Consider the following 27,843-nt stretch of genomic DNA (forward strand, 5'->3'; position numbering starts at 1 on the left):
GAACACACCGCAACCATTATGGCACCGAGTCTGGTTTGTTTGAACACCTGAAAGGAAAAAAAAAAACATGTTAAAATTCTTCATTTCCGTTAACATATCTTTTATCTTTCACAGCTACTCCGACATACTGTACATTTCTCTGAGAGATTATCAGACATTGGAGTTTTCATTTCAAGATGAGAAGATGCTCATATATTCTCCACGAGCCCACCAAATCAAGACTCTCATCACCCTCTTCTACACGGAGCTCATGAAGGTGCATTGTTATCCATTTTATTCACATGAAGACTTTTCATTTTGTTTTTATTTGCACAAGCAATACCAGGTTGAATCAATAGCATTTTAGATCCCTTTCGGTGTTGTTAGTCGCACAACACCTAAAGGGATCTAGTCCAACTCAAAATGTTGAGATAACTCACTCACTCATTTAACCTATTAAAGGTAATATGTTTGGCATGAAAGTTACTGTTGCTTGTTTCGTTTTTTTGCGATCTATATCCTTGGCAGGACTCTGAGTATGTAATTGCTGTGAGAAGTCACATCACGGACAACCGAAGTATGCTTTCTTTTAAGAAAGGTGACATCATAAAGCTGCTACCAACACCCACACCACCAGATGAAGGTGAGCACAGCTGCACAGGCAGAATTATTGTTGGTGTTATTTTGGATGCTTGATCCTGTTGATCAAGCATCAGTTGATCTATGGATCAACTGAATCGTAGCATTGTAAGAAGGTCTTCAAACTTTCCAAGGCCTTGTGTGAGGAATAAAAATCCCAGAAGTTCTCAGCACTTCTTTGCTTTTTTTATTTTTATTTTTTCTTCATTCATTACAGTCAATTTGTTATTTATCATTATACTTCCTTGTCATTGTGTGGTCAACTTGTTGCATTTGCTTTCAATCTTGCTGGCTGGATTCAACTTGTCAAGGACATCGACTTGGTTATGTCATGCGCAGAACTGTGATTCATTGTAGGAAGCTGGTGCAAGGCATGCCGTATACTGGTGGGTGGAATGGTTTGGTGTTTCTTTGATGATGTGCACCCAACCCTATCGTGCATGTCGGCTTGATTATTTTTGTTGCAGCTTTATCACCCTCTCCTCAGATAATTGTCCATACAATGTTTGTTAATCTTGAGAATGATAGAATACATCTAGCATGATGGGATTGGGAGATCACGTGGCAAAAGCACCACTGGCATTTAAAATAACCCTTTATTTTAAATGTTCACTTTCGGTCATTTTTTTTGACTGCAGCAAAAAAATAATCAGGATACTTGTAGTGGAAAATATTGATATTTATTAACTAGAAACATCATATCCTTGTGGGAGCGGCATGGGAGATAAACTTTAAGTTGGAGGTGGCCATTACAACTTTGAAGAATGTTCCCATGCCCACGCCGAGTACAACCACCAAGTTTCAATGCATTTCTTCTGACAAACAAATAATTATTTTGTTTGTATACATGACTGAGACTGATGGAAGAGGTAGAGCAGAATAGAAGGGAACAAAATGGAAAGAGGGAAACACCAACAGCAGAGTAGAAGTGAGAGTGGGATCAAGGGGATTGGGTTACATGTGGTTGAAACAAGCTGTACATAAGCTGAATGAAATGCAGCAAGAAAAGGAGAGTGAAATTTGGGATGAAACAGAAAAGTAACAAACCAACAGCTGACAACTAACAAATGAAAAGAGGTGAGGGAAGGGGGGGGGTGGGGGGAAATCACAACTACAGAGTTAATAGAACACTTTATCCCATGCTGTTTTGAGAAATAAGGATGTAGGCGGGGTCTATGAGCGGAAAATTTGATTGGTCGTGATGATGTAAAATGCCGTAATATTTTGTCCGAGTACTGCTAAACGGAAGGGTTTTGAAAGGGTCAAAAAGTAGATTTGTGTTCCACAGTGTTCAAGTATATAATTTAATTGAAATAAAATAAAGATTTTAAAGGTTGTTAGTTTTTTTCCAGAAGTTTACCATCGTTGATGCAGCATCTTTTACACCACCTGATTTGACATGTTACATTAGTTTTCGTGCCTGTTGTTTGTGTCCTTTATGACGTCCTTAAAAACAGTACGTTTCCTGTTTGGAATGATTTTCAATTTTGTTTGACTGGCAGACAGGCAGAGAGAGTAAAAATATTATCTCGCTCCTCTCTGCGCACACACAATCAAGACAAATTCAGTCAAAGTACTGCTAAACTACAGGTTTGTTTTCCAATTCATGTTCCGATTCATGTTAAAAACATAACATGAAATTGAAATTAAGTTATTCCTCAATCATAAACTGGCATTTGTAAAGAGACAGACAGAAATGAACTAACTGCTTAACTCTGCCTTTCGCTTCACGTATGTGGGGTAATGAACTGGAAAAGGGAGTGCTTGTGGACGGGGCAATTTATGGTAGAAAAAATCATGAGTATGGATGACCTGAGGCCGTGGTGAACAGCTGTCTTGAAGCCTTGGAGGAAAGAATGGGACTGAACAGACTGGGGAAGTTGGTTCCACAGGTGAGAGAAAAATAGGAACAAATGAGTGCAAGTGAACAGTGAGCCTGGATTTTGGGAGTTTAACAAGAAGATGGTAACTTGCAGACCGTGTCCACCCTGCAGAACCTGGGAGGGATAGAGCCAAGAGAGGGCAGAGTCTTCAAGACTGCTCTTTGCCTTCTTGGGTGCCAGGAAGTATTTATATCAGCAGAGGTGGAAATAAAGGACCAGTGTTGAAATGAGAGGGCAGCTTGCAATCTCTGCCAGTTAGCTTGGGTGAATTACCAGACTCTATGATACTGAGGCAGCTCTCTGACAATAGCCAGAGAGATGTTGACTCTCACATGCACATGACCAGATGAACCCATTGGAGCTGAAGAGGAACAGGAGACATGAGTCAGAAAATTAGTCATTACCAAGTCCAGAAGGGAGAATGTGCCATTGGAAGAAATCTGGGTCAGTAAGTTCACTGATTGGGTAGAGTCCATGGAGTCATTGAACTCCTTTGCTGCAATGACATGGCTAGTTTAAGAGGTACTAACACCCAGACGATTGGCATGGTGGCAGTTGAAATCATAGCATACGAGTAAATGTTTGGATGGATGGTTATAAGATGGTCCATGTTGGCACAGAGGGAGATGTAAATAGAGTCATCCCTGTTAGGAGGTGGTTGCAGAGGGGAAAGCACAGCCATTGGTACCCGTAAGGGTTAGGAGAAGAAAAGGGAATTACACACAGTGGATAATGGAGTTTTTGACATAAAGTGTAACTCCGCTACCGGAATGGGGCTCAGGCCTGTCGAGCAATAAAAGACAATACCCAGGGAGAGACATCAGGGATATTCTGTGGGTGGAATGATTCCGTTAGGCAGACATGTATGTTTCAAAACATCCCCACCTCCCCTCCAACATCTATGATGACTATAGTTTTCATTATACTGTAACACAGATAATTGGCAAGTTTTAGAATGATTTGTACAACTTCTGGGAGTTTGATTTATTTTTTTAGCAATAAAAATCGTACAGTTTTCAAGTTATTCGGTCCAGCAGTGCAGGAGTTCATTAGCCAGTATGATAATTCTCCCACTCTTATGATAATTTTCCACTTTCACATGAAAGTTAAAATCTAAATTGAGATGGCCACCCTAAAAATTTTCGTATAACGTTTCTCGCACACTCTTAATACAACCACAGTTTTCGTCCAATGGTTTAAGGAGTGCGTAATTACAGAGCACGTCCTGTAGGTAAATTGGCCAAGTAGTTTTCGATTCTTCAAAGTTTTCATACAGATACTACCATTAATAATAGTATAAACCGCAGGGGCTTGTAATGCACTCACCCACCGTGAGCAGCGCTACATGATACACATTTCCATAGAGAAATCGTCTCTACCCTCCCAAACCCCCATGACTGAATTTTTTTTAACACCTTATGGATTATACCTTGCCCGGACACACCTCAAGTACAACCAACAAATTATAATCAATTCTATCCAGCGGTTTCAAAGTTCATTTAAGTCAGACACACACACACACACACACACACACACACACACACACACACACACACACACACACACACACACACACACACACACACACACACACACACACACACACACACACACACACACACACACACACACACACACCCACACACACACACACACAATTATATATAGTATGATTTAATTCTCTCTGAAATTAATGTACTTGACATAATGGGTTGTAGAATTGTTGTCATTATGCAATTTTCAAAATTATGACTATATCCAAAAGCCTGAAGTACAGAAAAATCACATTTCACTCTGCTTTTATTGATCTTCAGAAGAAAAAAAAATAACCACTGACTTGAACAATTATTTATATCGAACAAAAAAGTTTGTTAGGGGTTGTTTTTATTTAAAAAAAAACAAGGCTCTTGTGTGTGTGTTCTTGTATGAACATGTATTTAGAATGAGTAATAGGCATCCACAACCATCCTTGACCATGTTGTGGAATGTCGGCCGAGGCCCTCAGTTTTTCACCTTTATTCACTTTTAATTTAGTATTCTCCACAACGGCTTGAGCAATTGACACAAAACTTTCAACGTAGGAGCGCTTAACCCATCGATATATGTTGTTTTTTTGTTTTTTTCCAAAGTGACATGGTGATTGTATGAAAAATGTGGCCGGCCTTCCAAAAAGTCTGTCTTCTGTCGGCATGGATTGCAGGGTGTTTCACGTATTGGAAATAAACAGCCTCGACCTCGATTCAGTTGGCCTCGGACGAATAAATTTGTCCTTCTGCATCCATTCACGCATTTATGTACTGCTCTGCATATAAACTGTGCAATTGTGCGGGAACCTAAGCTCAAGTAATGATTACTTCTCATCAATGAAAAGCATAATACATTCCTTGGTAGATTACAAATTTTCACCTCCACGGCACCACTTAATGACATGGTGAAATGGTAAATGTTATGCTGCTATAGCCATTGAGTATAGTTCTGTATGCTTCAAAATAGTGAGAGGGCTATTCAGTAATAGTACCAGAATTAATATAATATTGATCGATGCAATCAATAAACTGATATGTAAGAAACTTCACAAAGCTAAATTATTTTGCAGTTATGAATTAATATAAACAGAAGCTAGCTTATTGCATACTTATTCATCCTGATGCATGTATGTGTGGCATTGCTGAAAACGTTTATATACAACCAAAATATGCCATTGGTCTCTTTCGTTCATTTATAAGAGATGATGAGTAAGTTTGTGGACTAAACTAACAGTTGAAAACAAAACAAGTAAAAGAGCAATCAGTGATTACAGACCCACGCCAGGACTTCTTTTGTCTGGTGTACTTTGCGTGCTGGTGTGTTACGTAATTAATGAGACTTAATTAGAACTGCCACTTTATAACTGCTGGCAGTGATGACCAGGTACCAAGACGTCCTGCTTTGATGCAACTCTGCTTTGATTGGACACCTGACCCTGACCCATGACGTTTTTGTTATTATTATTATTATTATTATTATTATTATTCATTATTCAGTTGAATTTAGAATGGGATTAAAATGAATTAAATTCAAATCAAATGAAAGACCTGTATTAGAGTAATCAGAAGGAACCCGAACAAGAAAAACGTATGTGTGCTTTTACAATATGAATACAACAGTTGACATTGGACATTAAAAAAGTCACATTATCATTGTCTGCTCTAAGAGTTGAGCAAGACACTTTAAGAATCCTCTTGCAGTGCTCATCAGTAATGCAATCTTGTTTTGCATTGGTGGGCTTTGTCTTTGAGAACAATGATTCATACAGATTGGTTTTTTTTCAAAGAGGTGAGTCATTCATTGTTGCATAAAATTGCACACACACACAAACTTATCCTTGGGAATTCAATATATAACTCTGACAGAAGCTGCTCAAGACCACCTCTTGAAACTTTTTGGACTGGTAGTCGCACTGAATCTTGATCAATTCCAAAGTATTAAAGTACACCTGAAATGCTACAATTGGAACAGCAAGCTGATCTTACAAATTAGCAACCTAATCTTCTATTTTGCTTGAGATCAAGAAGGGATTAGCTTGTGCTTAAAATGACCCTTTTAATGGGTTCAAAAAAATCTGCTTTGGTAAAAAAGGTCTGATTGCAAAAAAAATAATTTAAACGCAGGTCAAGACTCCTTGAAAAGAAAGATAGCAGTGGGCAAAAGGCTCATGAATTGACAATAGAGCAGAAAGAAATAGTCAGACACGGGCCACAGTCATATAATAGACAAAAAAAACAGGACAACCAAAAGTGGCACATAGAGACAGTAAAATCAAGAGGATGACAGCAGCTGATATAAAATGTTACAGAGACAGTGAAACAGTATTCCAACAATATTCAAATGGAATTTGCCCTGGATAGTCTGCCAAGTGCACAATTGTGCAAGGTAGACCAACAAAACCGGACAACATAAAAATCGACCTAAACACAACAATCCAGGAGCTAGACAACGCAGCATCTTCCAAGTACCTTGGATCTTCCACCAAATATGTCACAAACTAATGTACAAAACAATTACGAAACAACACCTGCGTAGAACGAGGCTGCTCCTGAAAACATACTTCTCCCCAAGAAACAAATCAAAGCCGTAAAACAGCTTGCATTACCAGTGTTACAATACCGCTCCAGAATAGTAAACTGGCCATCATCAGAAATCAAAAAATTTGACATCAAAACAAGGAAACTTCTCACTGTCCCCAAAATGTTTTATAAAAATCAGTGCATCCCAAGAATGTATCTGCTGAGACAAGGAGGCGGCGACCTGATGGAACTCAATCAAGTGCACAGAGTGATGACTGTAGGATTAGCAGAGTATGTGAAAAGTTCAACACACAACCAAATACAATTTGTACACAAGCATGAACACAAGCCAGAAAAGGTATCTCTCACTTACCTTGTAGAAAACTTCCAAAAACAGGTGTGAATGGAAGATGTCACACATGAAAATTAAACGGAAACAAATATAGCCCCATTTATTGCAAAAAAGTGAAATAAAAACATAAAGTGAAATATCAACAGATGTACAGTATAGCAACAATTAGGAGAATGAATAAAGAGCATGAAAATTCAAAAAAGGGTTGGACAGATTGGGGATAGACGAAGAAGGATCACTGAAATGGCTAAGTTGGTCAGCTCAATTAGGACAGAGAACGAATCATAATAAATGCTCGACACGTCATCTTCTTGTGTATGGCAGCTTGGCTGCAAGGTAGCTATCATTTTGTTTGGACGTGACTATGCCGCTGATGCTGTGCCCCTATACCAGTACACTGGTACTCATTTCGCCGACCTCGAAGGATGACAGGCTGAGTCAACCCCACCTCGTTTAAATTCAGTGGCTAACGAGGGTCAAACTCAGGACCCTAAGATCCCAGGCCAGCCACCCTGAACCACTAAGCCAACCACCACCAGGCTTACCATGGACTACACCATTGCCTTTAAAAATATGGCAGGACTGAGCCAATCATGCAAGTGTAGATTTTTCAAGGTAAAAACAGAAAATACAAGACACCTCCTATCAACATGTAAAAACACTCATGTCAGAACAGCTGTGCATACAAATGCACAATAAGGTTTGTTGAGTAATCCACTGACACGTGCAAAAATTTTAATATCCCACTTCCAGAAATCTCATGGAAACATCAACAAAAAGCAATAATTGAAAACAAGGATGTAATGCTCACGTACAACCTGATGATGGAATCCCATCGAGCGTTAACATAGAAAGCAATGCACTGCGACTAGACATCATACTCAGATGCAAAAAGTAAAATAAGACTGCTCATTGAGGTTCCAGTCCCTAGTGATTTTGGTCTAAATAATGTGAAAATCAAGAAAATGACCAAATATCAAGATCTGAAGAATGAAGTGAAAAGATCCTGGACGCTGAAGAGCGCCACAATTGTACCATTGATAAATTTGAGCAACGGGAATGATAAAGAACAACCTTACAAAGATCCTAAAAAATATCTCTGGGAATATTACTACAAACGAACTGCAGGTGGAGGCTGTCTCGGGCTCAGTGACGATCCTGAAAAGAACCCTTGGAACAAAAGTTTGACAACAAGAAATCTTCACAGCTTCGTCCATGAATTGTGACCCTTAACCGAAACAGGGGTGGATACTTCGAAACGTGGGAAGACTCCGTTCCACCTTAGAAAACCCACACATGGAGATAACACACACACACACACACACACACACACACACACACACACACACACACACACACACACACACACACACACACACACACACACACACACACACCGACCTTACACATGCTTTATTCCATACACCAAACATCGCTTTGCAACATGACTCCAAAAACTTATTGGGTGCCTTACTAATTACATTCTAGAAGCTGTTACACAGACCAGTCACAATGCGATTGTGGACTGGTTGAGTTGGGGATTGCACACACTTTGAAGAACTAATAACTTAGTATGTATTTATAGTTTTGGATTGCCTTCTGTAAATAATATATGTGGAGCTTTTATCATAATATCTCATAAGAATAATTGCTTTTCAGATTGAATAAATAACTTTGTTGCCAAACCTTTTTCATTTAATTTCACCTCAGGCTGGAAGTTTGGCGTTGCTCACAGCTATTCAGGCTTGTTTCCTGCTGACTATGTGCAACCTGTGGCTCCCCCTACGACTTTGAGGAAACCAGAGGAAACGGATTACGTTAGAGACTCCCTGCTTTCCGTGGGCCATTCAGCCGTCACAGCAGCAGCTGTTGCATCAGTCCCAGCTGCCAATCTCCTTGATAAGAAATCATCAATAAGACTGGTAAAACCAAAATGGGAAAGCGTCAGTTGTTATTGATAATGCTAAAACAACTGTTTCTTCGTAATAGGATAAAGAGATGTGCTTTTTGATGGCAAACTTCTTTTCCCCCTCATCTTTTAATATTTTTGATTAATTTTTTATTTCTCAGACGCCATTTTGGCGACTACAACTCTCTGACATAGCCTATAGCCAATCTCTCATTTATCAATGTTATGTATCATTTCAGGAAAGCAGCACAAGTCCATCACTTTTTTCAGTGACAACTTCTATGTATCTGTTTGTCTAATTATAATCCATCCACTATCACATAGTAATCTCAATTGATTACTGTCTTTCAACAGAACAACGGAGTTAACAAAAGTAGAAAGCAGGGTCAATTATACACATTAAAAAATACACAGTTCTGGGTTCTGCAAGTGATCCCAAGCATATGATGAGCAATGCAGCAACCAAGTCAGCATAAAGCCAGTGAGCATAAAGTGTGCAGTCTTATGGGTATTAAATTATTGGCACAATTCTCAAGAGTGCCATTGGTAACCTCTGACAAGCAGCCAAGGCCCCAGGGTCCTTTTCGGAAAAACCTTATGGCTGGCTATAACCAGAAATCTCCCAACAATGATGGTAAATCATTCCAAAAAGACAACAAAGGGAGAGCATACCCCTCTAAGCCTGAGACCTAAGACTGTGTGGCCACAAAAAGCAGCTGGAATGTGTGATAAAGAGTTTCAAGTGAGGAAGAAGGTCTTGAACTCACTATGAGTGAGAACTCTGTACCAAAGCAAAAAGCTGAATTGTTGCCAACATCCCTACAAACAACACAAAATAAGTTTCAGAAGAAGAGTAGAGGTGTTAACGTGATGAGCTGGAGCATAGAGGAGAAGGAGACCATCCATTGCAAATTATATTCTGCGCATGAGGTGTAGGGGACACATGGAAAAGGAATATGCTTTGAGGACCAATAGTTGGGGAGGAATTAGGGGTTCCCATGCACCCCCTCTGGGATTTAATGACACCGGGTTTTTTAAACTGCCAAGGGTGTCTATAAATAGATTTGACATGTTTCCAAGAAAAAAAAGTGGCTCGAAGGGTCCATTTGGTTGCCATCTTGGATTCCGTCATGAACGTCAGCGAAAATTTAAATGTCATAACTTTTTTACCACATGTCCTAGAAACATAAATGAAAGAACTTTTTCAATTAATTGTGGGATTGTAAATCATTTAAGAACATTATTTTAGCGTTTAGATGCCATTTATTAGATCAAAATCGAAAAAAACCTTCAAAATTGGACCATTTTTAAAGTATCGTCTTACATCACGTACGTCAAATTGTTGCCACCTATTCGTTTTAAACCATAAAAGCTAAAACTTTAGTCATCATCATCATCACTGTCACAATCAAGATAAGTTAACATATCCTCAGTCATTCACTCCATTTTCTTCATCCTCCTCTTCTCCTTCCTCATCTTCTTCTTCATCAATTGTGACCAGAACATCTACAAGACTTTGTGGCAATACCGGTCCATCCGACCAGAGAGGCTCGAGGTGACCATCATCTCCCTCGACCCATCCATGCCTGGTTGCTTCTGGAACATCAAAGATTGGGATATGAGACCGCTTCAATTGGGCCACACGATAATTCGCTCTTCTGATATGGGGGTATAGAGACTTTGATTATAATTATCCCACTCCGAATGGAAGAGGCTATTGCATTCACCCCTCACAATCTGTGGGGTGAGCCACGTAGATGACTGGTCCAGCGCTTTTGCCAAAGCAGTTTCTAGCTCAATGCCGAAATCATAAGTCTCACAGTTGCCAAGGCGACTGAGAAGGGTTGTAAGTTGCTTACTTCTGTACATATGTCTGAGTGTCAGACACAGCAAAATGTGTTTCGGCAGTTTCCACTCTGAATTTGTGACAGAGCGACACAGGTCCTGTCCAATCGATAAAACCAAGCGCTCAGACTTCTCACATTTGGATGTAGGGTTTCCAGATATGACGAGATTGAGAAATTTCTGGAGTTCTTCTGGGAGCATATCTGTATTGACGGTGAGATCAGCTGCAGTCGGAGGCCATGTAAGATCCTTGCCCTCCTTGAATGCTCGACGGATGATTCCTCGCAACATTAGTGCAACTTCCTTTATGCTGTCCTTGGTAGCGACCTTGTAAACTTGACTAACAGCTTCGCTAACTGTTAGGGAAGAGTTATATACCAAGTAGAACGAAATGAAACCTTGCTCATCAGATTCAACCTTGTTGAACGAGAGTTTTGTTCCGAGATGTGTATGCTTTTCCAGCCGTCGCATTTGTTTCTCCGAACAATATTTAGAATTAGCAAAAGCAGTTTCATCGAGTTTGGCAACATAGATTAAGCGAAGCGGAGAAAGTTGAATTGCTTGTTTCTGGATAATTACGTGCTGCTCTATGAAATCAACCACTGCATTGAAGGCTCCATTGTGAGCGGCAGTCAGATTAGCTTATTCTGCAATTGTTTGAGGATTCTTGCTGTTCCCTCGTGTTGACGCCCGCTCAAACTCTTTTCGGCAGTAAGAATGGAACCGAGCTTCAGCTGCGAAGAGATCAACACCTTTTATCCTCCGAAGAAGTGATTGATTGCCCTTTTCTTCAGCAAGAGCTTCAATCTTCTGCCATGCTTCAGTCATTGTGAATTTAGTTGGACGTTGTGTGGTACGAGTGTTTTTAATGGTCACATGAATGGGTCCCTCTTTTTCACAGAAGATACACTCCGGGCCAAACACAGTTGCCGTATTTCCTGGTTTCCGGGGAGAGTGGCGATGAGAGAAGGCGGGTTCGGAACGATTTTGGCTTTTAAGACGATCTAGATTCTTTGAGAAATACTGATAGCAGCCCGTATGGTCGCCTGTAATGGTCAAATCATAACCATCTAATGAGTCTGGTATCTGTCGGCATACCTCTTCCATGCGGAGTGCAGATGAGGGTGATACTGCCAATCTCAGATCACGAATCTCGTGCAACGCTGCCAGTCTCTCTCTGTCGGGTCTGCAACAGTTTGCAATGCCGTAAATTTGTCATGTTTAACACCCCTCACCACATGTATTAAGTATTTTTCAGTTTTGGTTGTACATGAGAGTTCACCAGATGCTTTGATCCTTTTTTGCTTTTGGCCACGATCCATGGTGAAACAAAGCTTAGTCAGGGCATAGATCCACTTCTACCATTCACCTGTAAAACACAGAGACACAATGTTACTCCACTGACATCATGTAGTAGAGGCAAAATGTTGGCCAGCTTCTAAAGCGAATCAACTTCGCTAACAAACTTGACATATTAAGACGATACTTGAAAAATGATCGCATTTTGAAGGTTTTTCTCGATTTTGATCTAATAAATGGCATCTAAACGCTAGAATAATGTTCTTAAATGATTTACAATCCCACAATTAATTGAAAAAGTTCTTTCATTTATGTTTCTAGGACATGTGGTAAAAAAGTTATGACATTTAAATTTTCGCTGACATTCGTGACAAAATCCAAGATGGCCGCCAAATGGACCCTTCGAGCCACTTTTTTTTCTTGGGAACATGTCAAATCTATTAATAGACACCCTTGGCAGTTTAAAAAAACCCGGTGTCATTAAATCCCAGAGGGGGTGCATGGGAACCCCTAATTCCTCCCCAACTACAACTGAAAAAGTTAATATCTTCAAAAGTGGGGACATTCTCACCTCAAAGGATCACCTCGGTAGCAACTTCACTCCACAAATGTCTATCCAAAGAGAGAATAAAGGAGACAGTTGAGCAAGCCAGACAAGTAGCAAAAGATCAGAGGGAAATGACCCTAGAATACACAATTGAACTAGAATGGCACTCGGTAGAGTGCATACCTCCGCCAGACTGAACAGTTTACATTTTGTATCTACTGATAGGTCCAATCTGGATCTGGACCTGAACCAAAATCAAAACGGCTTGTTCTTGTTACCTCACCAACTCATCCACCTGTTTTTGTCATAATCTATCAACAACATTTTTAGATATTGTGTTCATCAAAGTGGAATAAATTCATCCTTGTCACACACCCAACCTGTCTCCCAAATTTTTTCAGAATCCGTCCACAACTTTTTAAGATATTGTGCTATATATTGCTTTTGGCCCCATCTCTCAACGGTGAAGAATCACTAAAAAATTGGTGACATGAAGTTGAATAATTTTTTTTAAAACTCATACTGGCAGCATGTCAATAATTAAGGGTCCTTTCATATAGATTATTATCAATCAGAAATAGTTTAGCATTCCTAAATTTGAATCATATCTTTTTCTATGTACACATGTAGAATGATTAAATTATTTTCCAGGTTTTTTTAAAATTTTTTTTTTCCTTAAATTTTCACTGACATGTCTGTTTTTCTTGCCAAATGACTTTCTGACAATGCATAAATTATTTTGCACGTAAAATTAATTTGTTTACTGCCAGTGCCCAACTAATTATTGCCACTCATATGTGAGTTTTTTTTTCAATCTTTTTTTTCAATCATCTTTTTCAATTTAAACCATCTCAAAATCATTTTCTATTCGGTATCTTAGAAAACTGCATATATTTTGTGCATGGCAGACGCATCATCGGTACAAGTAGCTAATTTGAAATCTCTGGCCATAATCTCTCAAGAAAAGAACATTAAAGAGGAGGTTTTGGGTCGCTGATGACCGCGTGATTCGAAGGTTGTAATAACATTAATTATAATCGTTGGGTAATTATTTTCTTACATTTGAAACTCAAAATATGCTAAAATTAACTTTTAAGTCAAAACTTTTGTGAGTGATCGAAAAACAGACCGGAATTTACTGAAGATGCTATGACGTCACGTTCTCCAAAAACTTCGTGAACATTCGGAAATAGCGTGTAAACAATAGCGAGATGCGAATCAGAGGGTGATTTCAGCGGCGATGAAATTGAGTGTTTTCATTCCGATATTGCCGAGGACGAGTCGAAGGATGATGGGAATTTATACAATGGAGTTTCTGGCCCTGAGTCATATAAATTTGAGCCACTTGCAAGTACCAGAAAACAGCCTATTTTGTGTACAAGTGGCAGGACTGACTGCCCGGCAGTTCACACTGACAGACTCCACCAGACAGATTGGTTTGTAGATTTTCATTTTCTTCTTCGATGCATAAAATAATGTAAAGTTTGATTTGTCTGTGACTTGATATAATAATTTTAACCCTCTAGTCACTCAAGAGTCAGAAATAGAATGAATCAATAATGGACCAAATATATTATGCACCGTAGCCTTGGCGTTGAAGTCTTTCTGACAGCTGAGCTTGATCCCAGCGAAAGTGAACAGTTAGAACAAACCCAAACTTTCAAGAGACTGTTGTAGCATATAAATACCAAAACATGTTTGGCCTCATTGGGAAATATTCTACCAAATTTAGAAAAAAAAGTGGAAAATTGATCAATTTTTTACAATTGTAATGAAATAGCCCAATTTGCTGATGCTGTTAAAAAAGTAATTTAATCAACAATAAGTTGATTTGTTGAGAAATTTTTTCATGTTTGTGTTTTTCATGCATTTCAAGGTTTTTCTCACTTAAACTCAATAATTGATTCTGTGACAGAGTAGTATCTGGAGAACTTGTCAACCAACAACTCATATTCAAAGAGTGGTGATCAGATGTGTTTATGCCTTCATAATCCTCGGCTGTGAAATGGTCACCACAAATGACAGTCTATGCAAAGGGTCCTCTTTACTCGTTTTCTTTGGGGGAAAATTTGCCCGTTTTGTTTGCACAAATTTTATCCACTGCCAGCGAATGTTTGATTCCTTCAGGAATCGGTGGGAGCGATTACCCGTTTTCCAGCCATTTTCGCAAAACATGACGACACACGTACGAGGCATGATGTACAAATATCCAAATAACTTTGTTCTACAATAATTCAAAATAAAAAAGGATAATATAGACAGTTGCAAGCTCAAAAAAGCGAAAGAAAGGCCCGCTGAACTGGACACTTCTTCACTCAGCGAGTGAGCGTCCACTTTGTTTGGGACAACGTGACGTCATCATCCATATATGGCACGCGGCTGTTTTTTCAACAGCCTCGAGAAATAACAACTTTGGAGTTAAATTTCATTAATTTTCCCAATAGTTAGGCAACCACAATAGTTTGCATCGAACTATTTAATGCACATATAATCATATATCTATAATTTCAGCAATCTCTGTGTGTCTGTATGTGTGTCTGCGACCGCTGTTTCTCGACAACCCCTGGTCCGATCTAATTGAAACTTGCTAGGAATATTGCTGGGGACCTGAGGATGTGCCTTTTCAAGGTTTGATATTAATCGGACAAGCGGTTCCCAAGTTATGGATATTTATTTATCAACCAATGACAGGACACGGTGCTGTGACGTCACTATTGACGTCACAATTATTATTATTATTATTTTTTGCATGTACGGGCACGCACGTACGGCCACGCACGTACGGCCACACACGTATGGGCATGCATGTACGGCCACACACGTACGGGCATGTACTAGTATTGATAAATTTTCAGAACATGTTTGGTGACCCGCAACCTGCTCTTTAAATAATTTCCAAATTATATGTTCAATATTTTTAATGAGGAGGAATATTTTAAGTCTCGAAATTCTATTTTCCTATTTTTCAGTAATGACATTATTTTGTGCTGTTGATAAAAAATGTACCGTGATGTGGAATTTTTCTTCTAAAATTGTTTCCTTCTGTGAACCTTGATCTCTTGTTTAGATTCCCTTTGTGAAATGGCACTCTTGGAGAATATTTTGAAAAAAATCTCAGAGAAAGTATGGACCATTAAACATTACAGCCATTCCTCACACGTTTCAATTCAATAACTGATGATAAAGAAGTAATTTTTTTTCACATGGCTTTAGATAAATGCAATATAAATGATGCATGTGGTACATAAATTAACAGAAGATAAGAATATAGATTCCTCGAAGCAAATCAAATCTGCATGGGATGGAGCTATTACACAGGCTAACCCGAACCGTAAGCTTCTTTGTTTAACCTCCGCCATCGAAGATCAGAGGTTACTGTTTTCACCCCTTTCTGTTTGTTTGTTACTTACGAAATCTAAAGATTTCGTAAGTATATTGATGACTTCCGTTTCTGTTTGTTTATGTGTTTGTTTGTTTGTGTGTTTGTTTGTTTGTGTGTTTGTTTGTTTGTTTGTTTGTAGGCATGATAACTCGAGAACGGAAGAAGCTACCAATGTCAAATTACACCACGTGATTCAGGAGGGTGATGGCTTGTGCTGATTAGATTTTGGTCAAAATCGGTCAAAGGTCAAGGTCACAGTGAGGTCAAATATTCGATTTTTGATGGTTTGGTACAGATAACTCGAGAATGGAAGAAGCTACCAATGTCAAATTACACCACGTGATTCAGGATGGTGATGGCTAGCGCTGATTAGATTTTGGTCAAAATCGGTCAAAGGTCAAGGTCACAGTGAGGTCAAACATCCAAAAAATGATAACTCGAGAACGCAAGAAGCTACCAATGTCAAATTACACCACGTGATTCAGGAGGGTGGTGGCTAGCGCTGATTAGATTTTGGTCAAAATCGGTCAAAGATCAAGGTCACAGTGAGGTCAAACATAATTCCGTAAATTCACGTGGAGAAATCGAGTATTTTTGCTTCGCTCGACGTTACGAGTTCGTTTTAACTTCAATTTTAATTTTGTCTTTGGTTTTTGCGATCGCTTCTGACGCTTAAAACTCGGTTGTCGAAATTCTGGTAAAAATCGGATGTTTTGGAGACGTTTTAAGATTGTATAAAAAATATTTCACTCGACGCGTCACGGGTCGTCCCATGATGCAGTGCGCTCGAGCAGACGCGTCGTTGAGTTACGTTAAGGTTTTGCGTGTGCGCGCTGACGGTGTTTTCGATAAAGATGGTGTTTAATATCATTTTTTATCCCAATAAAGGTTATCGTCGCATGCCTGACTCGCGAAGCCGTCGGATTATGTAAAGATTGTTGGTGGATGGCCGAATATTACGGTTTTGTGACTGATAAAATAATATTAAATAAATGCGTGGAGAAATGGAGATTTTTGCTTCGCTCGATGTTACGAGTTCATTTTAACTTCAATTTTAATTTTGTCTTCGGTTTTTGCGATCGCTTAGGACGCTTAAAACTCGGTTGTCGAAATTCTGGTAAAAATCGGATGTTTTGGAGACGTTTTAAGATTGTATAAAAAATATTTCACTCGACGCGTCACGGGTCGTCCCATGATGCAGTGCGCTCGAGCAGATGCGTCGTTGAGTTACGTTAAGGTATAATTGCATGGAGAAATGGAGATTTTTGCTTCGGTCGACGTTACGATTTTTGATGGTTTGATACAGAATCATCGTAGAAACTTCTGGTTTGCTTCGCTACCTTCTCTCGAGACAGCTTTTATGAGACAAGGTCAGAGGTCAAGTTGACGATTTCGTAAGTACCAGTCTATGACTGCTTGTTTGTTTGTTTGTGAACAGTATTGCGGAAAAACTCCTGGACGGATTTCGACGAAACTTGGTGGGGGGATTAGGTATGGTCCAAGGATCATGCCATTAGATTTTGGACTCGGTCCAAAATCCAATATGGCCACTATGGCGGCCATTTTGAAAAATATTTGAATTTTTTTTTTTTGCATTTCTCCATGTTTTAAGTGATTTCCACCCCCCCCCCCCCCGCCACAAAAAAAATGTTGGAGAAAAGAACTATAACTGTCAGCACTGTTAACGTCATATTTAATGAATAAGATATAAGATTTACTTGAGTGACCCAGCAGTATTGGCGGCGGAGGTTTTGCACTCTACCGAGTGCTCCCCCTCTAGTTTATGTACTGTATTACATCTAAGAAAGGTAAAAGAGCATAATTCCAATTCCTTTTGCATTATACAAAATGCAACTTCATAATAACAATCGGTTTGAGCTATACAATAGTTGCCTTGTTCCCCATCAAGGGGACATTTCTTTCACCGCTCCTCAAGTACAATGTGGACTTTTTGCATAGCATACTATTCTTCTTGTTCCTCTTTAAAGGTCCCATGGCACCCAAAAGTACTGAAATTGCATATATATGTCCTACAGGAGTTTTTCATCGTGATTTCAGATCTGACAATGTTTTTTCACAATACTCGTTCTGTAAAATGTAAAATTAAAAAAACAAACATCTTCCGGAACGCCCCTAAAAATTCTACTGAAAGGGCGTAACCCACATGACGTCAACTGCAGGATGACAAAGGCTGCACGTAAATTACTCGGGTTGGTGGTCTACGTGATTGTATTGGCTTCCTGTGTGTTTCCACATTCGATTGATCAACTCAAACGCTTCGTTCATTTCTGCTTTAAAAAAATCAAACATTTGGTTTTGAATAATGGATGACATGGACTTGATTTGTCTGGTAGCGACAGAGGGTGTGAGAGAAATGAAGGATTTTGGTCTGAATCAGATGGAGAATTGTCGGATAACGTAGTCGCGGGAGGTGAAGTTCAGGCAGCTGGAAATTAAATACGGCCTTAGCAGTTCGAGCCCGAAGCAGGACAAGCAGAGGAAAATGGCGATGAAATTCTTGGCATTCATGATGATCGGGAGGACATCGAAGGAAGACTTGGCAATAACAACTGGTTAGACTAAATCCTATTCGTAATTCAATAATGTAAATTCGACCTGCATACTGATCGATATCAGAAATATTTTAGTGAGGTGACGTGACCAGCGCAGCGCAGTGGACATGTTGCTCCGCGGCGAATGAATCACAAGCAAGGCCCCCTGTCATCGGCTGTATCTCTCCGCGCATAAAACGAAGCAATCTCGCTGTCCGGATACGATGAAAACTTGTGTGCAGAACTCACCTTGTGACACAATTGTCTAGAGTAGTCCGATAAATCTGACGCTCTGTTGCATTTTTATTTATTTTATTCCTACTGCCGTCATGTCGCGCCAGTAGGAAACGATGAAGAAAAGAGAATAATAAAAGAAAGCTGCAGCACGTCAGATTTATCGGCCTAGTCGGACGGACGACGGATTTGTCAGACTAGTCTCGACTCTAGAGTTGACAAGTAACTTGTATTAGCATGCACACAATATATAAGTCAATGCGTAAGAGTCCCGAGGCTATGAGGCTGTCTAATGGGACAGATAAATTTGTCTTTCATAGTTGTGCCAACATATTTTTCCCTGTTCATTTATTACAGCATTTTGGCTAAATGTTAATGAATAGCAGGCCAATAGAAGCAGTACCTTCACTTTAGAATAAACCCATCTATGTCGAGTGCAGCCATACCTGGCTTGCATGTATGTGGAATCGTACCGTTCCCAGCAGGATGGTTTCAACGAACAATTCAATAAGCTGCAAAATGTAGGTGCAGGTTTTTCACATTGTTTGATTTTAAAATGATCTCCTTGCACCTTGAAATGATGCAATATTAATCTTTAGTATTTTATTTGTATGCCCCTGTAAATTTCTTTTTTAATGGAAAGGTTCAACAGTCACATTTTATATTTTGTGGACATGGTATAACCCTTTATTATGCATACATGTATTGGATTTGTACACGACTACAACAAGGTAGTAAAGGGATAAATAATTGCCTCGTGATTGTTGTGCATACACGGCTCAGAAGCACAATTTCTTTTCCGCGAAACAATCACAGGAATTAAGACGATCAGTGAGATAGCAAACACATGTGCACAATGCATTTGTACGTACTTTATACGGCGCGCGACATCTCGAGTCAATCCACTCTGTGCGAGTTTCTGCAGATGACGTGAAGGCTGCGGTTTGCTGAAGTCAACTTTTTTAAGGGGCGGGGCATAGCAAGTTGTGAAAAGCACCAGAAATGTTTGAAATATTGGTCTAATTATCCCATTTTTTTCTTTTAGAAAAAAAACATGGGTGATTTCTTCACTCGGAAGGTCAAGTTAATATATAAATAACCAGAAAGTTTTGAGTGTCATGGGAGCTTTAAATCAATTGTATATAAATTAACTTCCATCACTTATTTTATATCAGCTTTAATATACTCGTAGCTTCACTCTACCACACCTCTGCCCATGTCACTATTTTGTTTTTCTGGGCAGTCATTATGCAGAGCCATCCAGAGTTCTGGCCATGAGGAAAATTAAAAGTGAATGCACAATGTAATCAAATGAATTGCGTGAAAAAGTATTGAAGCTCTTTTCACACTCATTAAATTTTGCATTTTATTGTATCATACAAGTATGAAAATCATGAATATTTCTGTAATTTCCATCAAACACCATACATGCAGTGGTGACATCATGGTGTTCACACCAATTGTCACTTTTTTTTTTTTTTGAGCATGTTGTTTTTGATTGTTATAATCATGGTTTTACTCAATCTGAAACTGCAGAACTTGTAAAGGTAAAACAGGACAAGAAAATATAAAGGGTGCAAGCCGTTTTAATAGGATTATATACAATAAATATATGCTTGATGTTGGGGGGGGGGGAAGAAGTGAAGGAAAAAATTGAACAAGGAAATAATAAGATTTGGAAGTGATTGTAAATGGATTAACAATTAAAATAGACGTAAAATGTCATCACCCCTGTTGTTTTCGTAATTTTGCTGTGTGGAGTTAAAGGGATAGCCCATGTTTATGTACAACTAAAATGAGTCTACCAGTTTATGTACAACTAAAATGTCAGTCTACCAGTCGGCCATCTTGGATCTGATCTCTAAAAAAAACAATGACGTGCCTATGAAAGCCATCATTCATTTTCTGTGTGCCAAGTGCGAGCAGAATCGGCCAATGCATGTCCAAGAAGTGGTTGAGGACGTGTTAGACACTGGGTTTTTTTGTTTTTGTTTTTACAACTAAAATGGACGTGAGTCGGCCATATTGCATCTAATGTCGAAAGAAAATGGCGTGCATATGTAAGCCATCATTCATTGTCTGTGCCCCAAGTTTGAACAACATCGATAAATGCATGTCTGAGAAATGGTTGAGCACGTGTTCAACATCAGGTATTTTACTACTTAAATGGCCCCCAGTCTACCAGTCGGCTATCTTTGATCAGATCGCAAGTTAGGTGCAAGTGGATGCCATTGTGTAATGTGCTTGTGCCAAGTTTGAATAAATTCGAACCATGTATGTTGGAGAAATGGTTGAGGACACTCTTAAGTAACAAAATGGCCACCAGTCAGCCATCTTGGATCTGATCTCACAACATATGGTTTTATTTGGATATAAATTATGGCATGCATATGTAAGCCATCATTCATTATCTGTCTGCCAAGTTTTAACAACATCGGTAAATGCATGTCAGAGAAAGGGTTGAGGACATGTACAACATCTGGTTTTTTACAACTAAAATGGCCGCCAGTCGGCCATCTTGGATCTGATCTTGAAAAGAAAATGGCGTGGATATGTAAGCCATCATTTATTATCTGTGTGCAAGTTTGAACATGATCGGTAAATGCATGTCCAAGAAATGGTTGAGAACGTGTTCGACATCTGGGGCTTCTGTTTTTTTACAACTAAAATGGCTACCAGTCAGCCATCTTGGATCTGATGTCGAAAAAAAAAATGACGTGCATATGTACACCATGATGTGCTGCTTTTGTGCCAAGTACGAAAAATTCCGTCCATACATATCCGAGCTATGGTTGCGGACACACGCACGCACCCATGGACATGAAAATCGAGACCAAATCCGTAACCCCCCATTTCGGACTAAGTCTAACACGGGCTAAAAATTGGGCTGGGAGCTTGACAATCTGTAACGGATTATCACATAATCTGGTTGTTTCATTGGTAGGACCTGCAAATGATCAATTTTTGAATTTAACACAGACATCTTAATGAAGTACAGCAGTTGAAGCAGAATGTTCTTTGACAATTTCAAGATGCTCCTTGACTTGCAATAACTCATGTTTCTGTTAAAATTGTACTAGCTCTGCCAGACCAATTCTGAACTCGTGTTTCTCCACTGGACTATCACGAGTTTGTAATCCTACATACTGAGCTATTTATCCTCTTTATTGAACTGTTTATGCTGCTTATGTTTATCAACTTGTAGTTCTCTGGAAGGAAAATGTATTGGCGATGTACTGTAATATAAATCCTTTTTGTGAATTTTTAATACTAACCATAAATCATAACTTGTTTTGGTGCAGCATAGTGTTCCAAAAGAACCTTTCATTGAAGATACAGCTCGCAGCCAAGAACCAAAACAAGACTACACAATGCTGGATTTTGCCAAAAAGTATTTCCGGTGAGAAGAGTTTTTTGTATACAGAGTCGAGGCTCATTCACACATAATCAGTAAGTATTTTGGCCAATACCCGAATGACAACACTCTGTTGGTGGTCTTTTCAGACTTGATGACCAGAAGAAAAGCAAAAAAGGAAAGAATGCATTGCAAGCAGAGAATCTCATAAAGTTCACAAAGGTGATTATGATACAAACAATATGATGGAATAGTATGGTTGCACATGCTTGTGAAGCAATGAAAATAGCCTTTTCTGAAGTACTGAAGTACATCAACACTGCCTGGACAGGTCTGGAGACAAACTCCTGTCCGGACATAAACACATATATATATATATATATATATATATATATATATATATATATATATATATATATATATATATATATATATATATATATATATGTACATATTGTTGCGGTGATGGATACTGAGACATCAGCTTGTCACTCAGGGGATTAATCCCTGGTTGTCCTCGGTAGAGCCGGACCTGGGGCCACCGCTCACAATTAACGTTATGGTACGGTGGGTTGATTTAAAACCACGAACGCCACCCAGTCAACCACGAGTTCCAGTGTCCGCCGTCTAATTATTCCGTTTAACTCGAGGTCACGTGGTTACCTGAGCGGGGAGCGCGCCCTCGGCAAAGTACCAATGTTGTCTGATTATATTTTAATGAGGGCGGCCGAGCGTTTTAACCGCTGATGCGTGCCGACGATTCTTTTGGTCAAATCTGTGGTAATTACCTCCCAGTCAATCTCGGTTCGAACAATGCTCGACCAATAGAAGGAAAGGACAAACACGGACGGGCAGGTTGGAAATCGACAAATAGTTTATTAATAATAAAATAAATAAACAAAAAGAACCTTTTTATTTGCTGAGGTAAATAAAGAATGAATTTCAAAGCAAAATCAATCAAAATGCCAGGAAAGAGACAAAGAGCAGATGCTTATCGAGGGTTGACTTACTTACAGCTAAACGCAGCCAAGGGTACCCAGCAGATCATTCAGGGGGCGGGGAGGGGGAGAATCGTCTCGCTCACCAGAAAGTCGTCCGTGAAGCGAAAACGTCCTGAAATGCGTGCGTGCGTGTCACGTCCGTCGCCAGCACCCATCCCCGCCGTGCACCCACTTCCGGGGCAGCCTTGAATGCCAGTCGAAGTCTGGAGGGCACTGAGATCATCCATCGCGGGTTTAGACCCTGGTGTTGTTTGTGATCGACCCGTGCCTCACTTGTTGGCGGCACTGCTCACACCCACACACGCACCTCACGCTCGCTTGCCGAAGCACTCGGAAGGGCGAATTGTCTCGTCAGCGCTGGTCAGACACCCGCTTCTTGGTCGCTTTTCTCGCCCTTTGCTTTTTCCTCTCTCCTTTCGCTTTTCCTCTCCTCACTTTTTCTCCTCAGAACGTATCTCTTTCTCTTCCGAACGTATCTCTTTCTCTTCAGAACATCTCTCTCCTCTCAGAACGTCCCTCTTTCACTTTTTCCTCACTTTTTTTATATCTCAGAACGTCTCTCCTCAGAGGACGTCCCTCTTTCGCTTTTCCTCACTTTTTTATGTCTTAGAACGTCTCTCCTCACAGAACGTCCCTCACGCTTTCTCTCGCTCGGTTTTTATATCTCAGAACGTCTCTCCTTACAGAACGTCCCTCTATCACTCATTTTTTTATATCTCAGAACGTCTCTCCTCACAGAACGCCTTTCCTCATAGAACGCCCCTCACGCTTTCTCTCGCTCGTTTTTATATCCCCGGGCCGTCTCCACGGGGTGCCGTCCGCTCCAAGCTAACCCCCCCCCACCGGGGCACGGTTACCATGATGACCTGTGCGCTCTCAAAAAAGGCGGGCGTCGGAGCTCGCGAAAGAATACTGCTGAGGAAAAATGCGGGTGGGCTTCAGAGCTCGTGAAAGAAATTTGTGTGAACGTGTCTATCGTAAAGAAAACCAGAGAGTTGGTGTCAAAGCCACCCAATCAGGGCCGGATTAAGGTCTTCGTAGGCCAAGACCCTTGAGATTTCGTAGGCCAAATTCAAGAGTGACCAAAACGACGATTTTGAACATTAAATTTAATCGGAACAGAATGCGGTAAATGGCGATTTGTCCGACTTTCAAATATACAAGTGCCTGTAAAATCCAATTCGGCTTCGAAATTGAGAAACAAATGACACAGAAAACAAATTCGGAGGAATGTATGTATATTCAATTTCCACCCTGCTGAACCACCTTCTTTCTTGCCTTTTGGTTGGCAAACGACACGATCACTTCGGAGAAATCGATTTGCTTCATCAGCTTGGATTCAACACAAAGGAGAGCGAGCGTGGACACGCGCACCTGCCCCACGGTCGACCGAAGACAATTTTTCACGCGCTTTAGTGTGAAGGAGCGTTCATCCTCGCAGCTCGTAGCAAACATCGAACAATATATTCGGAGGGCAACAAAAATATTGGGGAATGTCTGTGTCAAATTGTTGTGAATAATGTACTTGAGCATGTCCGATGCATTGATGAACTTGGAGTATTTCGAGCAAAGTTCTATTTCCTGAACTATGTCCATTTCAACGTCAGCAGGGTATGCTGAAACCAGTTTCTCTGCTCTGCGAGAGAGTGTATCATGGTTGAGGCTGTTGGCCGTGGGGATGAATCCAAACAGATCCGTGATTTTCTGATAGCTCTCTCTTCTCCTATGGATTTCTGTCAGAAGGCGATCGAGTATGGAGAAGTACGTCTCAACTCTGAACTTCTCCCTGCCAGATTTTGGGGTTTCTTCATCCTCGTCATTTTCATCGAGGGTCTTCTTTCGCCTCTTGACCCGACGATTATCATCAGCGTAAATGATGGACTCGACCATCTTTTTGGCGCGGTCCTGAAATGTATCAAATCTCTCATCATTTTGAAGCGACTCTGTATTCATAGAGGGCATCATAATGCTGCTTAACCGCTCCGACATCTATTCCAGGTTGTTGGAGACATCTGTTTACTCGATCAATGTTGCCAAGTAGATCAGACCAGACAGCACACATGATTGCTGTTAAGGTCAGTTCCATCTTCTCAGCCAATGCTTTGGCTTCCAGTCTCACTGACGGAGTGTCTTTCGGGCGCTCGGCTATTTCATTAGCGCCTTCTTTATGTCCTTGTAGCTTGCGGAAAACGCTTTACAAGCGTCCACGCGAGCTGACCACCTCGTATCAGACTCAGACAAACATTTGAGTTTGATGGCACGTTCATCGAGTGACTTATTTAAAATGGCCCATCTTTGGGGAGATGCTGACATAAAGTTATACACGGCTTGAATCAGTCCAAAGTATTTGACGGCTTCCAAGCAACTCTCTGCGGCAGCGACTCCGACCAGATTCAAACTGTGCGCAGCACATGGTACCCACTGAGCCAATGGATTAATTTTACAGACTCTTGCTGTACGCCTGAATTGACACTGGACATGTTGCTTGCATTGTCGTATGACTGCCTTCGACAATCCATGAGATCAATCCCATTGGCTTCCAGTACCTCTTGCAATTTTCCAAACAGATATTTACCATCGTGATGCTCAATGACGACGTACTGTAGAAACCTTTCGACGGCGCTACCATCTTGCATCACATATCGAAATATTACCGTCAACTGATCGATATGCGAAATGTCTTGGGTCGAATCGATGGAAACACCATAATATTTAGCATCCTTTATTTCTCGCACGGTGGTAGATTTCACTTTTTCGGCCAGTAGTAGGATAAACTCGTCGCATATTGTTGATGACAGGAATGAGACACTTCCCTTTCCCTTGTTCCCATACACTTCAAGATGTTGGGCGAGAAATGGATCGAATTTTGAGACCAGTTCAAGACAACCAAGATAGTTTCCATTGTTAGCACAACCCAACTGCTCAGTCGTGCCCCGGAACGGAAGCCCTCTTTCGGCGAGGAACGATATTACAGCGACAATTCGCTTTAGGACATTAGTCCAGTAAGCTTCCTCATGGAGGTACCGCTGTTCAAATGATGTGTGTATCCTGTCTGTCACCTTCATTTCGAGCGACTTTTTGATTGCGAGAATATGGGCAGTCCCACGCTTGTGCGACGCGAGACGTGCAGAGGCATTCTTCCAATAATTGAATCCGATTCGAAAATTACTGTGATGGCTTTCGTGATCATCGCCGTCAGGACATAGGAGTTTGCACACGTAGCAGTAAAGTTTACCATTTGATGGAGAAAACAGCATCCAGTCCCTGTTCACCGTTTCCCCGTTTGTGAGTTTCCGCTGAAAGTGTTCGCGCTGAAAATACCATGTTTTATCTGGATACACTCGGGCCGCATACGAAAAATCTGCGTTCCTATCTTGGCAGGGAGGATTCTGGATGAAATTATCCACGAGTTCTGCGAAAGAGTCAATTCAGCAGAATCCGGATTGAAACTATGAGCCGCAGCACTGGCTGCAGTTGTTCCAATGCTTCTGTCGTTGCTTGATGCGACGGTATTGGTATCGTCAGCTTTCAAAATGTGATGCAGTGCGAGATTACTTGATCCCTCGACATTGACATCAGAAGACTCTGAATGCGCACATTCCGTTTGCTCATCTCGACTCTGGTGAGGTGAAAAAAATTTCAAGATGGATCCAGACAGTCTTTTTGTTTCTGTTTCACGCCTCTTCTTTTTGTCGCGTTTGCAAGTACCACTTTCATGGTGCCGAATATATCCGTCGGCCATAGTCAAGGATAAAAAACAACAAATAAGAGCAAAACGAAGAACTGCAAGCATCAGGATGCTCGATAACTCACAGGAAAGTAAGAGGGTGACAGTATGTTCATACTCAGCACCACGAACGTTACTCCACACATCAGCCAGACGATAACGGCGACACCTGTGATTAGCTGATTGTGATCACATGGTTCCCACGCTCACTGTCAATGATCACTGTCTGGCAGCGTGCCAGCCGCCTTCGTTCACGGTGTGTACAGCCTTCCTGCACATGTCGAGTCACATAATTAAGGCTGAAAAAAAAAAAACGTCGTCGCAAATTTTTGTAGGCCAAATATTTTTCGTAGGCCAAGGCCCGTGCCTCACGGGCCTCGTGGTTAATCCGGCCCTGCACCCAATGCTCGCCTGTTTATACATTTATCGTTTTAAAAAAACTAGTCTAATAATATTTTTTATAAAGCATTGCAGTGAAGTCTGATCCAAATAATTTTAAAGCAATATATGTATTTTTATATTGTAATCAGTAAAAAATAGTGTGGTAGATAAAAAACATTAGAAAGGAAATAACTTGCACCAAAAACTTTAACATTTTCATGCTCACGCTCACGCCGGGGGTATCGCAAAAGTTCTATGTTCTTCGAACAGGCGCGGCTAAAAAGCTTCCCAGAAGAGAGGGGATCTATCCTTTACCCTTCTCAACGCATCACATTTAAGATCCCATTAGACATGGGGATGGGGCTAATCTGAACATGCATTTTTGGAAATAACTGTCTGAGGACCTGGATGTGTGGATGCATTCATCAGACTGGATTCTGAAATCCGTAACATTACCCCTTTCCCTATCCCAGACTCATCTCGAGTCGTCCAACAGCTGGCGACATTGGTTCAAAAAAAAATTTTTTTTTTAAATTACAACATTGCAATTAGCACTACCGTGTTACATGCAGGTGAAGTTACCCCCTACCTCGTACATTTTCACTCTACCCTTCAGCGTGTGCATAATTTTAAACTAGATATGTCCCACCTGAGGCATTGGGAACTACCTAACTGACTCACACAGATAACCTTATGCTACACCGAAATTGCC

General features: G+C 40.4%; 2 protein-coding genes across 2 annotated transcripts in view; one reads left to right on the forward strand and one right to left on the reverse strand.

The window, feature by feature from the left end:
- The window catches only part of LOC147031312 (unconventional myosin-XV-like), a 443,397-nt gene that overhangs the window by 261,433 nt on the left and 154,121 nt on the right, over positions 1-27,843 (forward strand). The window contains exons 33-37 of the mRNA XM_085861560.1: positions 115-256; positions 508-622; positions 8,610-8,821; positions 21,970-22,067; positions 22,172-22,244. Of these exons, the coding sequence (XP_085717686.1) occupies positions 115-256; positions 508-622; positions 8,610-8,821; positions 21,970-22,067; positions 22,172-22,244 (640 nt within the window). The remainder of the gene's footprint in view (positions 1-114; positions 257-507; positions 623-8,609; positions 8,822-21,969; positions 22,068-22,171; positions 22,245-27,843) is intronic.
- LOC147031313 (uncharacterized) lies at positions 10,438-11,760 on the reverse strand. Its single transcript, XM_085859473.1, has 2 exons — positions 11,406-11,760; positions 10,438-11,294 (listed from the first exon to the last, which is right to left on the reverse strand). Exons 1-2 carry the CDS (start codon positions 11,758-11,760, stop codon positions 10,438-10,440), a joined length of 1,212 nt encoding a protein of 403 aa, XP_085715599.1.

Source organism: Eptatretus burgeri, chromosome 2, assembly GCF_056783735.1.
Source record: "Eptatretus burgeri isolate ZD-2024b chromosome 2, Ebu_testis_v1, whole genome shotgun sequence".
Taxonomy (NCBI): Eukaryota; Metazoa; Chordata; class Myxini; order Myxiniformes; family Myxinidae; genus Eptatretus; species Eptatretus burgeri.

Coding starts and splice junctions, on each gene's coding strand:
- LOC147031313 (XM_085859473.1), bottom strand. CDS start 11,760: ATGGAAGAGGTATGCCGACAGATACCAGACTCATTAGATGGTTATGAT. Junction 11,295..11,405: donor ACTTCTTCGGAGGATAAAAG/GTGTTGATCTCT, acceptor TTGCAGAATAAG/CTAATCTGACTGCCGCTCAC.